The sequence below is a fragment of the Mirounga leonina genome, unplaced genomic scaffold (assembly GCF_011800145.1).
Source record: "Mirounga leonina isolate KUSES-001 unplaced genomic scaffold, KU_Mleo_1.0 Mir_153, whole genome shotgun sequence".
In the NCBI taxonomy this organism is placed as follows: Eukaryota; Metazoa; Chordata; class Mammalia; order Carnivora; family Phocidae; genus Mirounga; species Mirounga leonina.
The window spans coordinates 36,157,964-36,173,195 of record NW_023270387.1 but is presented as its reverse complement, the minus strand read 5'-3'; the positions used below and the strand labels follow the sequence as shown (position 1 = coordinate 36,173,195).

The 15,232-nt window shown below is 37.3% G+C and overlaps 1 protein-coding gene across 2 annotated transcripts in view; it reads left to right on the top strand.

Annotated features, from left to right (window-relative positions):
- The window catches only part of CEP57 (centrosomal protein 57), a 35,387-nt gene extending 22,188 nt beyond the window's left edge, over nt 1–13,199 (top strand). For both annotated transcript variants that reach the window (XM_035009341.1, XM_035009342.1), the window contains exons 7-11: nt 1,825–1,932; nt 2,479–2,556; nt 8,574–8,815; nt 9,579–9,723; nt 11,402–13,199. In XM_035009341.1, coding sequence (XP_034865232.1) covers nt 1,825–1,932; nt 2,479–2,556; nt 8,574–8,815; nt 9,579–9,723; nt 11,402–11,635 — 807 coding nt within the window. In that variant the 3' untranslated portion in view covers nt 11,636–13,199. The remainder of the gene's footprint in view (nt 1–1,824; nt 1,933–2,478; nt 2,557–8,573; nt 8,816–9,578; nt 9,724–11,401) is intronic.
- Nucleotides 13,200–15,232: the final 2,033 nt, after the last annotated feature.

Genomic DNA, 15,232 nt, shown 5'->3' with positions numbered 1-15,232 from the left:
AAAGAAGGGACCAAATAGTTATTACTGATAATATAGTAAAGGTTTTGAATTCTGTTTCAGTAAAGATTTTGAGTTCTGATAGTGAAAACTATTATAGTGGAATAACAATGACCAGGGATTGTACATGGTTCCAAGTCAAGCTTTTTTTTTTTTTAAGATTTTATTTATTTGAGAGAGTGTGAGCACATGGTTGGGGGAAGGTGTAGAGGAGGGAGATAGGGAGAAGCAGACTCCCAGTGAGCAGGGAACCGGATGCCGGGCTCCATCTCAGGACCCTGGGATCATGACCCTGAGCCGAAGGCAGACGCTTAACCGACTGAGCCTCCCAGGCACCCCCAAGTTAAGTTAACCTTAACTTTCGCAGTCTCAGGCAAGATATTTAATGATTCAGAGCTTGGATTTTAACATTGATTAAGTGGTCTTCATATTATATCTTCCTAGTATTAGAGACATCAAACAAGAGAAAAGACAACAAAAGTACTTTAAAATGGTAAAATTCTGCCACACAAAATAGATAACCACTACCAGGAAGAACTAAATAAACTAGAAGTTAATTTTCAAAAAAATTGTTTTTTTTATGCTAGTCAAACTCATTTGGCTTAATAGGTATTCCAGAGTAGTAATTTTATGTTCAATGAATTCTATCTATTCAGTTTATTATATATAAAGCATTGTTAGATGTGTGGGAATGTAGATGCTCCTGAGGTAGGCATCTGCCTAATGAATGCAGTCATTGTAGGAATTATTAGTATTCTATTTCTTTAATCCATTGATTCTGAGTGTTTGTTCCAGCTCCATCATAATTTCCTGGGGAACTTTAAAGTACTTTTTGAAACAATGAGGTGCAGGGCGCCTGGGTGGCTCAGATGGTTAAGTGTCTGCCTTCGGCTCAGGTCATGGTCCCAGGGTCCTGGGATCGAGTCGCACATCGGGCTCCCGGCTCAGTGGGTAGCCTGCTTCTCCCTCTGACCCTCTCCCCTCTCATGCTATTTCTCTCTCACTCGCTCTCTAAAAAATAAATAAAATCTTTAAAAAAAAACAATGAGGTGCAGAGAAAATCGTGACATTCTGAATGATTCTCATAAACTCCAAATGATTTTGATACACAGGCTGGTTTGAAAACCACTATTGTAGACAAATACACACAACTGTTTTTTGTTTTTTGTTTTAAGGAAATCTGTAAGTTGGTTTAGGGAAGGCACCAGTCCTTGTTTGATATCCCTAGTAATTAGTTATGGAATTTCTACCATATGCATAGGAAACTATTTTTAAATTAATGTAGTCACTAAGCTTCTAGAGAAAAGGGCATAATAGCATTTGCTGTGACATACCTTTCAGTTCTTTTGGACATAAATTTCGGATTTCTTTGTCTTAAATTGTAAGAGTATGAGTTTTTTAAAGAGGAAGAAATGTATTTTGCTCTCCAACTGCTTTGTGTCTGGCACTGATGTGGTTGCCATATGTAAAAAAGAAGAAAATATTGAAGCACTGGTTTGGAGTTAGATATATTGCATTTATCTCATTAGGTCTGTATTTTATGGAACAACTGCAAATAATGGAGCTAAAGAGTTCCAAAATGAAAAAAAATAAATAAATAACATAGCACTGAAAGATAAAATGAGAGACTTGTATTGATTTAAAATATTTGGCAAATGTTGACAGATTGATTCACAGATTGATTCAAGACAGGTTACACAGCTATGATGTGTTTTTCAGTCAGATACTACTATAAGGTTTTTACAGGTCTTTACATGGCAAATCTCAAATTTAAATAAGAGCTTTTATTTCTATAGCATTAACTTTATGTTGTCCTGTTTTTCTTAGTTGCAGACTGGTCTAGAAACAAATAGAATTATCTTTGAAGATAAGACAACTCCATGTGTTCCCAATGCAAGAAGAGTTAAAAAAAAGAAGTCAAAACCACCAGAAAAGGTACAAAAACGGGACCAATAAGTAAAAGTGCTGATTATTACTTAGCGTAATTTATGTGAAAATACTCCTAAAACAGTATGGTACATCAACCTTGAATAAGGAGATCTCTTTCATTCAGTTTCTTCATTGGGAAGATGGGGATAAGTAATAACTACATATAAATTTTTACCTTGATGGATAATATATATGCAAGCATTTTAGAACTGCAAAACACTACACAAATCTTAATTATTATTCAGTATTGCTTTAACGACTTTTTACTCTTAAAATGTTTTTAGGTGTATGTAACTATACATACATCACATACATACACACTCTGTTTCTTTACTGAGACTGTAATTGCTGTTTTGGCAGGTACTGTTTTTTCCTTCCTAGCCTTTCGTAGGCTAGGATGCAAGTTGTCAAGTATTATTAGGAGCTCGAGAACATTCCAGTATCGATAAAGCAAGTAGTAGCCCAGCAGTAAGCTGAAATTTCAGGTTAGTTGTGTATGGTCAGCTTTTATCATCATGTGAGTAAACTTGTTTTTCTTTCCTTTCCATTCAGAAAGGTTCTAGGAACTATTTTGCTGCACAACCACATTATAGATTATGCTTGGGGGATATGCCTTTTGTAGCTGGAAAGGTGAGTTGGTCAAAGTCTGGATTTTTTGTTTTCTTTACAGCCTAGCTCTTTGAATTGAATCAACTCTTAGACCTGTATGCCTATAAATGTTGAAAACATTTTTCTGTCCCTTTGCCATATGGATCATAGTGATGTGAGAAGAGATAGAAGAAGGTTTTATGGGATTGGGGGAGCAGAGAAGAGACAAGGGGGACTTTAAAGCAGGTAAAGCATATGTGCAAGGAAGGTTATGAACAAAATCCGACACCCTGGTTTGGAGAAGGGGTGTTTGCAGATAGGAGTAAATGAAATAGGAAATAGTAATTTGTAGCATTGGGTTTTTAGTATCAATCTTGTTCATTTATATTTAAATATAGGTAGATATTTAAATAAATAGAAATCACATACTGTTTGTCCTCACATGCATATTACTTACGGAACTCATTCTCCAAGAGGCAGTCAGAAATAGACTTGAATCCTCTGTTCCTTGAGTGTTTAAATGTAGAGATGGTAATTTTGTCAAATATCAGCAAGTACTGGGTCATTTCGAATAAATGCTTCACACTGTGTTGGTTTAGGGGCACCTGGGTGGCTCAGTTGGTTGAACGGCCGACTCTTGATTTCAGCTCAGGTCATGATCTCAGGGTCCTGGGATCAAGCCCCAAGTCCTGCTTTGCACTCAGCAGGGAGTTTACTTGAGATTCTCTCTCCCCCTTCCCTTCTCCCCACTTGCTCTCTAAAATAAATACTTTTTTTTCAATACATCTGATGAGACCTCATTAATTCTAGACCACTTTATTTGAAAGTTCCTAAGTAAGTTAAAATCTTTCACTGTAAGTTCTCATTGTTCTTTTTCTGCTCTCAGAGATCCACATAGAACAAATGAGCCCTTGACTAGGGAAATTTTAAATATTTATTTAAATTGTTATGTGAAAATAACTTTACTCTCATCTCCTTATTCTATTCTAGGTTATAAACACTTCCATTTTCGTCAGCTATTCCAGATGTGTTTTATAAGTTTCTTTACCTCCTCATCACTCTCTTCCTTTCTAAATGTGGTGTGACTAGCACAAAATAGAGACTTTGTCATCTTTGAGAGTCTGTCAGCTCAACCTAGCATCATATTAATGTTCTGGGGGAAGCCACATCGTCGCTCCCTCTCATTAGTTTTACAGTCAACTGAAGTAACGGGTGTTTTCCTGAATCTTTGCATTAGCCTCTGTATTGTAGGCCCTATACTTGTAGATTTAATTATTTTATACAGAATTTGTAAGTAAATGAAATTCTATAGGAATAGATTCACCCTATCCCACATTACATTAGAATCTAGTTCATTATTTGTGTTATCTCCAAATTTAACTGCCTGTCTTCGATAATTCTCATTGAATTCATTAATACAAAGGTTAAACAGGACAGGCTCAAAGACCAGGCTTTTCAACTAAACTCCTTCTGAAGTTATTTGTACTGAGCTCCTCATCGGGCTTCCTGCTTAGCGGGAATCCGCTTCTCCCTCTCCCTCTGCTCCTTATGCTCTCTCACTTGCTCACGCTCTCAAATAAATAAAACCTTTAAAAAAATAATTATTCAAATTGGGGCACCTGGGTGGCTCAGTCGTTAAGCGTCTGCCTTCAGCTCAGGTCATGGTCCCAGGGTCCTGGGATCGAGCACCACATCAGGCTCCCTGCTCAGCAGAGAGCCTGCTTCTCCCTTTCCCTCTGCCTGCCGCTCTGCCTACTTGTGCTATCTCTCTGTCAAATAAATAAATTTTTAAAAATCTTTAAAAAAAAAAATAAAAAAATAATTATTCAAATAGCTAAGAATGTGCTGTCACCTAGCCAAGTGTTCCTCAAATTCTCTATTGTGAAGGATCAGTTTTTATTTTTAATTATATGTTGTCGTAGACCAGTACACTTGTAAAATGCAATAAAAATGAATTACTAGAAAAATGAAATTAAAAAGACATAAAATACCCATCCTGAGTTTTAAATTATAGATTGAACAGATAAAAAATTACATTAATAAATACAACCAGAAAAATAACAGGAAAAGGAATTTTAAAAACTATATACTGCTTATTGAAAGTATACATAGGCAATTAGTATAGCCAATACATATTACAAGTTACAAGCAGAATAGTGATTTCACATACATATTTTCACACTTTAAATGAATACCAGGTGTATCAGCATTTAAATTGTGAATGAGACAAATGAATTTGGTTCTTGATAATCAAGGTTGTATTGATGACTGCAGAGTTGCAAGGCAGAATGTGTATCTAAACCATTTTAATTGTAGGTGAATTTTAATCATCTTGATAAAAACATAGACTAACTTTTTAATTTTGAAATGATTCTAGATTTATAGGAAGTTGCAAAAATAGTAAAGGGTCCCATGTACCTTCATCTGGTGTACCATAGCGGAGGTACATTACGTAACGTAGTGTAGTTTCACAACCAGGAGATTAGCACTGGTACAATCCACAGACCTGACTCACATTTCTCTAGTTTCACATGTCCTTGTTGGTGTGTACGTGTGTATACACATGTGTGGGTTTAGGTCAGTGCGATTTTATCACATTTATATTCGTGCAACCACCACTCCATACCTAGTTTTGCCATTTCAGAAATGGGACTCATGCAGGATGTTACCTTTTTGAGATTGACCTTTCACTCAATATAAATCCCAAGATTCATCAAATTGTTGTGTGTATCCATAGTTCCTTCCTTTCTCTTGGCTGAATATCCCATGGTGTGAATGTACCACAGTTTAATGATTCACCCATTGAAGGCCCTTTGGGTTGCTCCAAGTTTTTGGTGTTCACAAACAAAACCAGTATAAACATTGTGTACAGGTTTTTGTGTGGACATAAGTATTCATTTCTGTGGGATAAATGTCCGGGAACGTGATTGCTGGATTGTATGGTAAGTGTATATTTTGTTTTTAAACTCCCCAATTATTTTTGAGTGATTGTACCATTTTTCATTCCTAGTAGCAATGCCCAAGAGATGAAGTTTTTCCCCATCCTTACCAGCATTTAATATTGTCACTTTTTATTTTAGCTGCTTGCTGAGTATGATATCTCATTGTGCTTTTAATTTATATTACACTAATGATGGTAGTCCTGTTCTTTTCATGTGCTTATTTACCATCCATATATCCTCTAATGAAATATCTATCTACATTTCTTGCCCTTTTTTAATTGGGTTGGTTATTTTGTTTGTTTTTTTTTACTGTTAGGTTTTGAGAGTTCTGTATTTTGATACAAGTCATATGTCAGATAGATAGTTTGCAAGTATATTCTCCCAGTCTTTCTTCTCTTACAGAGTTTCACAGAGCAGCTTTTTGTTTTGATGAAATCCAGTTAATTGATTTTTGCTTTTTTATGGATCATGCTTTTGCTGTCAAGTCTAAGAACTCTTGGCCAGGACCGACATCCTGTAGGTTTTCACTTATGTTTCATATATATTTTATAGTTTTATATTTTACATCTCAATCTGTGGTCTACTTGAAATGATTTTTGTATACTGTAAGAGGCTTGTTAGGTCAAGGTTTATTTTTGATTCTGTTCCATCCATATAGGTGTTTACCTCTTTGCCCATACCACACTGCCTCGATCACTGTGGCTTTTTATAATAAGTCTTAACATCAGGCAGAGTGATTCTTTTCTCTATTCTTTTTCACAATTGTTTTAGCTCTTCTAGTTTCTTTGACTCTTCATATGAATTCTAGAATAAACCTGTCTGTCTACAAAAAAAAAAGTCTTGTTATAATTTTGATTGGAATTACATTATACCTATAGATCAGCTTAGGAGAATTGATGTCCTTATTATGTTGAGTCTTCCAGACCATGAGTACAGTATAGCTTTTATTTATTTATTTAGATCTTTGATTTCTTTCATCAGTATTTTGTGGTTTCCGGCATATTGGTTCCATGCCTGTTTTATTAGATTTATACTCACATTATTTTTTTTTTGGAGCAAGTGTAAGTTGTATTTAGTTTTAATTTAGTTTCTATGTGATCATTGCTAGTATAGTTTTTGTATGTTGAACTTACATTCTGTGATTTCACTGAATTATTTACTAGTCCTGGGAATTATATTTTGGATTGGTTTGGATTTTCTATGTAGAGAAGCATGTCATCTGTAAATAGGGACAGTTTTATTTCTTTTTAATTTGCATGCCTTTTATTTCTTTCTCTGCCTTAATGCACTAGCTAGGATTTCCAGTATTACATTAAGCAAGAGTGATGAGAGTGGACATCCTTGCCTTTTTTTCTGATCTTAAGTGGGGGGAGAACGTTAGCATTCAGTCTCACCAGTAAATAGGGTGTTAGCTGTAGGTTCTTTGTCAATGCTCTTTATTTAAAGAGGAAATTTCCTTCTGTTTCTGCTTTGCTGAGAGTACCTGATTGGGTGCTGGATATTTTCAAATGCTTTTCTTCATTAAATGATATGGTTATGTGATTTTTCCTTTTTACTGTTGATATGCTACATTACATTGATCGATTTTTTAAAATAATTGGACTAGTCTTGAATTCCTGGAACAAACCTGACTTGGATATGGTATACATACTTCTTCATATATAATGCTGGATTCAGTTTGCTACCTAACAATAGAAAGTAGGATAAAAGAGAGTATCCGTTAGCATAGTGGTTTTCAAACCTGCTGGTCAGAGTCAAGTGGCAAACTTAAAAATACACATTTCCAAGCCTTGACCCCACACTGATTGAGTTTGGAGTGCTACCTAGGAATCTGCATTTTAAACAAGATGATGCTCATGGAGCCAAGTTAGTCCAGCCATCTGTTTGTAAATTGAAATAGCTTATGGAGATTATTGTTTAATATTCAAAACTGGAAATTTTGAGAAGGATACCAGGTTTTTCCTATGGTTGTTTATGTGACAAGGATGAACTTAGTGCATCTTATTATTTAAGGATAGAGAAATGAATGTGATAACAGTCCCTACCACCTGGAAGTACATACACTTATTTAGTAGGTGAAATAAATATGCAAACACAATTATAATATATTGTGATAAACACTGTGATAGAGATAAATGCTGTAGTTGATCTGAGAATGGACTCCTTAATTGGACCATTTCGTTACCTGGAGGTTTTAAGGAAGTCTTTAAAAGTTAATATACTTGAACTGGGTTTTAAGGAATGGTAAAAGTGTTGGCCACACAAAAGAAATGGTATGTGCAAATACAGTTTATTTAAATAATGCAGATTTTCAGAGAGAGTTCAGTGATTCATCAGTTGCATACAACACCCAGTGGTCATTACTTCCACGTGCCTTCCTTAATGCCCATCACCCAGTTACCCCCACTCCCCTCCCCTCCAGCAACTCTGTTTCCTAGAATTAAGAATCTGTCATGGTTTGCCTCCCTCTCTGTTTTCATCTTACTTTATTTTTCCTTCCCTTCCTCTGTGTTCATCTGTTTTGTTTCTTAAATTCCACATATCAGTGAAATCATATGGTATTTGTCTTTCTCTGACTGACTTATTTTACTTAGCATAATACCCTCTAGTTCCATCCACGTTGTTATATGTTAATAAAATTAAAATAAGCAAGCAGAGAAATTAGGGGATGGTGGGACATAAGGCCAGGGAGTATCAGTTGCAGCTCAATGATAGAAGACTTTTTTCTATGCTAAGGAGTTTGGACATTAGAGTTAGTGGGCTTAACATCAAATATTTCAAGTAGCAGAACAACCTGATATTCCTATTAGAGTAATATTTTAGGAGGAGAGCCGATAGCACTATGGAGTTAAAGACTGAACACACTGGGGGCAGGGAGGCCAAATGGAATCTTCCTGTAGCAAATAGAAGTGGTTGCAAGGGAAAGACAGTAGGGTGGAGACTAAGAGGTGGATTGGGGATATTTCAGAGGTTAAATGGGACTTGGTATCTGGATTTACTCTAGGAGATTTAGATCGTAGCCTCTCTATTGGTGGGGGTCTTTTTACTCCGCTTAGGGAGTAAACAGGAAAACAGATTCAGACGATGTGGCTTCAGTTAATTCTCATTTTTCTTCAGTCCACCAGTCCTAGCCATGCTGTGGTAGCCAATGTTCAGCATGTCTTGCATCTAATGAAGCAACACAGTAAAGCCCTGTGCAATGATCGAGTGGTCAACAATGTTCCTTTGACAAAGCAAGGTTCTTCACGAAGTGGTAAAAGTAAGAAGTTGTCAGTAACGCCTTCCTCCTCCAACAGCATTAATGAAGAGTTATCAGAAGTCTTACAGACTTTACAAGATGAATTTGGGCAAATGAGCTTGTGAGTTTTAGTTTTGGGTTTTTTTTTTTAATTATATTTAGTTCTAGGGGCACCTGGGTGGCTCAGTCAGTTAAGCGTCTGCCTTTGACTCAGGTCATCCCGGGGTCCTGGGATTGAGCCCCACGTTGGCCTCCGTGCTCAGCGGGGAATCTGCTTCTCCCTCTGCTCCTCCCCGCTGCTTGTATTCTCTGCCTCTCAAATAAATAAAATCTTTTTTTAAAAAAATTATAGTTCTAAAACTTCATTTTAACTTCTCAGTGACTTCATTAATTGCTAATTTGTTCAGCAAATACCTGAGCACAGTCCTTGCACCAACCACTGAGTAAGTTACTAGGACCTTAACAAATACAACTGTTCTGGGGGAAATCTCTCCCTTTTCTAATACTGTTAAATGTTTTCAAGACCAAGGTTTACATTTAAGTTTTATTTCCTTATTCAGGAGCTTGATATACATTGAGTTTAGTTAAATGATAAGTTTGGATGTATCTGAGGAACAAGATCCTTTCTTTCCAGGCTTTCCTTTTTACATGCATACTATTCTGGGGGAGGTAGGAATATAAATAATTAGGTCTTTGAAATTAAGGAGTCCTTTTGCGTTTGCCTCCAGTGCCTTTCTTGAACCTTTAAACCATCTTGTTGCTCTGTTTAAGAAATTGAGTCATTTTTTATTGCACAGAGCAGTGGTCCCATGGTGAGTGGGTTGTGGTGGATCTAACCATGAAACCAGAAACTTAACCAAGCCCTGCTTTTATTTTTTGTATAGTGATCACCAGCAGCTTGCGAAACTTATCCAAGAATCCCCAACTGTTGAACTGAAAGACAACTTAGAGTGTGAACTGGAGGCGTTGGTGGGGAGGATGGAGGCCAAAGCCAACCAAATAACTAAAGTTCGAAAATACCAAGCCCAGGTAACTCCAGCTCAATTTCCCTTTTCCTGTTTCTAATGATTAAAAAACAAGAACAAGGCAGAACAAAAAACCCTTTTCCTTGATGACACAGAAGGGTATCACAGTTAGGGAGCTACAGGGAGCATGTCGTTACTGTAGACACTAATTCGGTCCCTTCATTATTAAGAATTGGTGTTCAATGGGCTAGGAAGGAAGACGTCATCTTGTAATCTGTGAGAGTAGATTTTATCATCGAGGATACGTCTTTCAAATACTGAATATATTTAATATTCTTATCTTTATATGAACAAACCTTAACTTCCGTGATGAATTTAAATGGTTCTAAATTTACCTAAGTCTTGTGAAAGCACTTGGAAATTCTTGATTTCCAAAGGAATAAGTCAGATATAAATATGTGAAAAAAATTTTCAGTTATATTTATGTTGCAGCCATTTAATACCTACTAAGTGCAGTGGGAAGGCACACTCCAGGGTTTTCGTCTGGAGAGAAACGTAATGATTCGTGGCTTAAGACATTGCTGTGACTGCTGGGAGTGGGCTGGAGACCAGCTGGGCAGGGTGAAGCTCTTCTCTGTCAGAGGTCATCAGTGACTGCAGTGGGGGAGAAGCGACAGATTGGAGGTGTGTTTTAGAAGTAGAAAGATCAGGGCGACTTGCTGCTGAATATCATTTGGATGGAGAGTGTGGCCGTACCACTGATGGAAATGGAGAAGGACTGGGAGCAGAACAGGCTTACTAACATTTACTGATTGGTGGCTGTGTAATAGGCACGATGCTAAGTGCTTTTGAATATGTCCTCTTATTTAATTTTCATGGAACCCTTGTGAACTGGGTGCATTATCTTACTCTATAGATAGGGAAACTGGGCTAAGTTTTTGGGAGGTAGGCATATGCTAAAATGAAATTAGGTAACTTCTGTGCAAGGACATACTAGCCCCCTGGTAAATGCAGAGCTGGCATGCAAACGTGGGTCTTCTCGACTCCAGAACCTGAGCTTTTAAGTATTTTTTGTAAAGTTCACGTTTAAAAAAGAGGAATAAATATAAGCAAATGATTGCTGTAGGAGTAATGGTCTAATTTGTTTCTTGTACATTAGACTTGACTTTATTCTCTCTAATGGAACACCAACTTGGCAGCAGCTTAAAGTACAAGTATTACGCTCTCTAAAAATAAATTCTCTGGTTTAAATTATTCTAAAATAGTAAAATAATTAAAAATCTTTTGTATTAATACATTACCATTACATCTCTTCATCCATCTAGAATATGTTTCGTTACCCCTCAGACTAGTTTCTAGACCCACTCTTCTCCTGTTCTTCACCTTTAGTATCTATCCTATCCTTCACTTACCATGTCAGATTTTTTGTCTTTTCTGTGACATCTTCCCCCAAACCCTCTTGTTTCTCACTCTATTCTGCACTTTGGCAACACTGCCTTGCCTTCTGAAACAGCACCAGGATTGATGTGTTTACTCTTGTTCATTTGTCTTTATGTCACATTGTATTTTTACACACTGAGTGTTCAATGACTGGTACAATAGGTTTTTGGAAGGCTTTAAAACAATAAACCCAGAATATATTATTTGCATTTTAGTTTGTACGAGAGTTAAAAATACCAGTTGTCAGAAGAGAATGTTTTCATTGAATGCTCCTTTTTCCCTGGCTTGGTTATTTGTTGTAGCTGGAGAAACAGAAGGTAGAGAAGCCGAGGAGGGACTTGCGAACCACCAGAAAGACTCTTGATGAAGAAGGGAACAGCAGCAGTCGTTCTTCTGGAATCACAGGGACCACAAACAAGAAGGACATTGCCAAACCGAGACCTGGTGAAAAAAGCAGGAAAAATCTTCAGTTATTGAAGGACATGCAAACCATACAGAGTTCATTACAAAGCAATAGTTTATGTTGGGATTACTGACTGGTACCAGGTTATAAATTTTATTCAGATAATCTGTACCTCATCAATCAGATTTTGACAATTTACTCTCCAGGTCTCATACTCTCTTATGTTGGAATTAATGAATGGCCGGTGTTAAGGGGCCCAAGCTTCACTACACAGGCTTCTTGTGTTATGCATCATGACTGAATGTTAAACCATCTACATGGAAACCAGGGGAGTTTAAAGGCCAGGAAGCCACATGCTCTGCTTCTTTGAGATGAATTTGCTGTACTGAAATACTGCACTTTGTAAACAAATTACCAGTTGTTTACTTGTGGGTGTGATTTTTAATAGTTCCTTACATATCTAAGTAAAATTAGGTTTAAATTATCAAAATCAACAAAATCTTTAAATCTTCCCCTGGCACAAATCGCCCCTTTCTCCTTTCCAGCACAACCATTAAATATACTTTGTCTCGACTATTGATGGAGGTTTTCTATATTTAAAAGTATTTATACATATTTAAGAGGATCGTTTTGTTTTTCTTTTTGACATTTCAGACATTGATCAGTATTAAGTACACTTGTATTGATGTTATCAGTCATTAAAAAATTTTTAAAGACTCAAACATTCATTTTAAGTCCATTCACTGCAAAAATTATAAAAGCATTTTTTAAAGTATAAATTATTAATGAAGTAAATGAGCTTTTAGAATGAAGAGAGAAGAGGAAATGTTGTAGAGCATACACATTTGTCCTTTTTAAATAATACCTGTTTGTAATCATGCTGTTGAGTTCAAGGCATTATGGTTGTTAATCTTGAAACTTGCCCCTTGGACATGTTCTCGGTGTACGGTATGAGTGCATTAACTGTACACGTGCAACTGTCATTATGTTAATAATGTGAATCATAATTCTGCTTAGATCAAGACGTGAACTTTTTATAAATTTGCCACTGAAGTCAATAAAGCAGCTTTTTTAAGGAAACACTGAAATTTTCCTTAACAGCCTGTTAATAAAGGCTTTATTTGTTATAAGCTCTCCAAAAAATGCATTTCTAAATAGGACATTAACATATTTTGAGAAACAAGAAGAATATATGGTATTACATAATTTGCCTATCTCATGCTTACACAGAAACTAAAGCCAACAAGACTGAACTGTCTCATGGCATATGATAAGATACTCTAAAGAGTACTAATGAACACATTAACCACATGTTAAAGAGATTCCTTTTTATGCCTCCCCTGGGATCCAAATGGGCGTTCTGGGATTTTATCTGGGTATAATCAGCATGAAATGTGGTGCCTGTCTGGGCACTAAGCTTGTTAGGCCTCTTAATTGAATTGATTTTTTTACAGAGTTCTTGATTTAGGTTCCTTCGATTTGGATCTGTTTGTGAATGTTCTAAAATTTTATGTAAACTTCTGCTTGCGTGTGCAGTTTTGTATCTTCATTGAATTCACAACATTGAGTGCACAGACCCAAGGAATCACTGCTCTAGTGACATGGAAAATATTTTCTTGTGTCTCAACCACCATCTCAACTATTAAACTTTTGTTACCGCTGTTGGAATTTCAGGTCATTAAACTGTGTGACACTCATTTTTCATTGTAGTGGTTCTCAGTCCTAATTAGCAGAAGTTTAATGGTGTTAAAAACCTACCCCATCCCACAGGTAGGAGTCAGACTCTCAACTGCAGCTTTTAATACCTTCAGGTGAGAGTTGAAAACAAGAAGATACCAATACCTCAGTCTCCTTGTCTGAGAGTTTACAGCGGAGGAGTATGCTGTTCTAAGAGTGCTATTGCAGTGCATTTCAAATACAAGGATCTTCTACGTGGAAGATGCCGATACGAATACCAGGCTAAGTAAGAAGGGTATGATCCAAGGTAGGTGGTAGACGTCTGAATTATTCTAACACTTGTGTGGTGAATGCAGTGGAGACAGCATGAGCACAGGGCTGTGAGGATGCAGAAGAGGAGGTTGACATCCTGGAGGAGGAAGTGATGCTAGACTCTGGAGAACTGGAATTAGTCATAAGGGAGAAGAGTTCCAGGTCAGCAGGATAAAATAAAGGTAAGAGGCCAGATTCTGCAGTTGACGTGGGAGAGCTGCGAGCAGCTGAGTGGTACCGGTGTGTAGGAGTCGAGGTACGCACGTGAGACTAGAAGGGTGAGCCGACGAGTTACAGGGGGCTAAAGAGCTTTGACATAACCACACGGGTCTCAGTTTTGTATCCCGGATCATAAAGGAAGAAGTGCACCTGCACAACCGCTAGTCATAGATACAAAGTTACAAAACATCTGTCAATGCAAATATGAAGGTTGTATAAGCTGCTGACTTGGACGTAGTCCCACTGGTTAATTTTTCCTTTTCTTTTTTGTGCTTTTGGCATTATGTCCCAAAAAACATCAGGGAGCTTCCTCCTATGTTTCCTCTAGGAATTTTATAGCATCTTGTCTTATGTTTAAGTCTTTGGTAGATTTTGAGTTAAGTTTTGTGAGTGGTGTGAGGTAGGGGTCCAATTCCATTGTTCTCTGCATGTATTTCTCCAGTTTTCCCAGAACCACTTGTTGAAGAGACTATCCTCTCCCCATCCGGTGTTCTTGGCTCCCTTGTCGAGTATTAGTGAACCACATACGCCAGGATTTGATTCTGGCCTCTCTCCTGTTCTATTTCTGTGCCAGTACCATACTGTTCTTATTACTATGGCTTTACTAGTATACACTGACTCTCGAACAACATGAGTTTGAACTGTGTAGGACGGCTTACACGTGGATTTTTTACAGTATTGTAAATGTATGTTCCTTACGATCTTAACCTTTTTTTTCTAGCTTACTTTAAGAATACACTATAGGGCGCCTGGGTGGCTCAGTCGTTAAGCGTCTGCCTTCGGCTCGGGTCATGATCCCAGGGTCCTGGGATCGAGCCCCACCTCGGGCTCTCTGCTTAGCAGGAAGCCTGCTTCTCCCTCTCCCACTCCCCCTGCTTGTGTTCCCTCTCTCACTATCTCTCTTTCTGTCAAATAAATAAATAAAATCTTTAAAAATAAAAAATAAAGAATACACTATATATACAAAATATGTTTTTTTTTTTAAGATTTTATTTATTTATTACAGAAAGAGCACAAGCAGGGGAAGCGGTAGGCAGAGGGAGAGGAAGAAGCAGGCTTCCCGATGAGCAGGGAGCCCGATGCGGGGCTCAATCCCAGGACCCCGGGATCATGACCTGAGCTGAAGGCAGATGCTTAACCGACTGAGCCACCCAGGCGCCCCAAAATGTTTTTGACTCTGTTACTGGTAAGGCTTCTGGTCAACAGTAGGCTAAGTATTAAGGGAGTCAAAAGTTATACTAGGATTTTAAACTGCATGAAGGGTCTGCACCCCTAACTGCCATGTTGTTCGAGGATACCTCTGGTGCTGGTCTTTTTTCTTGAGATGGCTTTGGATATTTGGGGTCATTTGTGGTTCCACAAAAAATTTTGGATTGTTCTATTTCTGTGAAGAACGCCTTTGATATTTTGATGGGTATTGTGTTCTGTAAATTTTTGGCACATAATTTGTTCATATTAGTTTCTTATTCTGTGGTATCAGTTGTAATCTCTCTAATTTTGAGTTTTCTTTTTCTTAATCTAG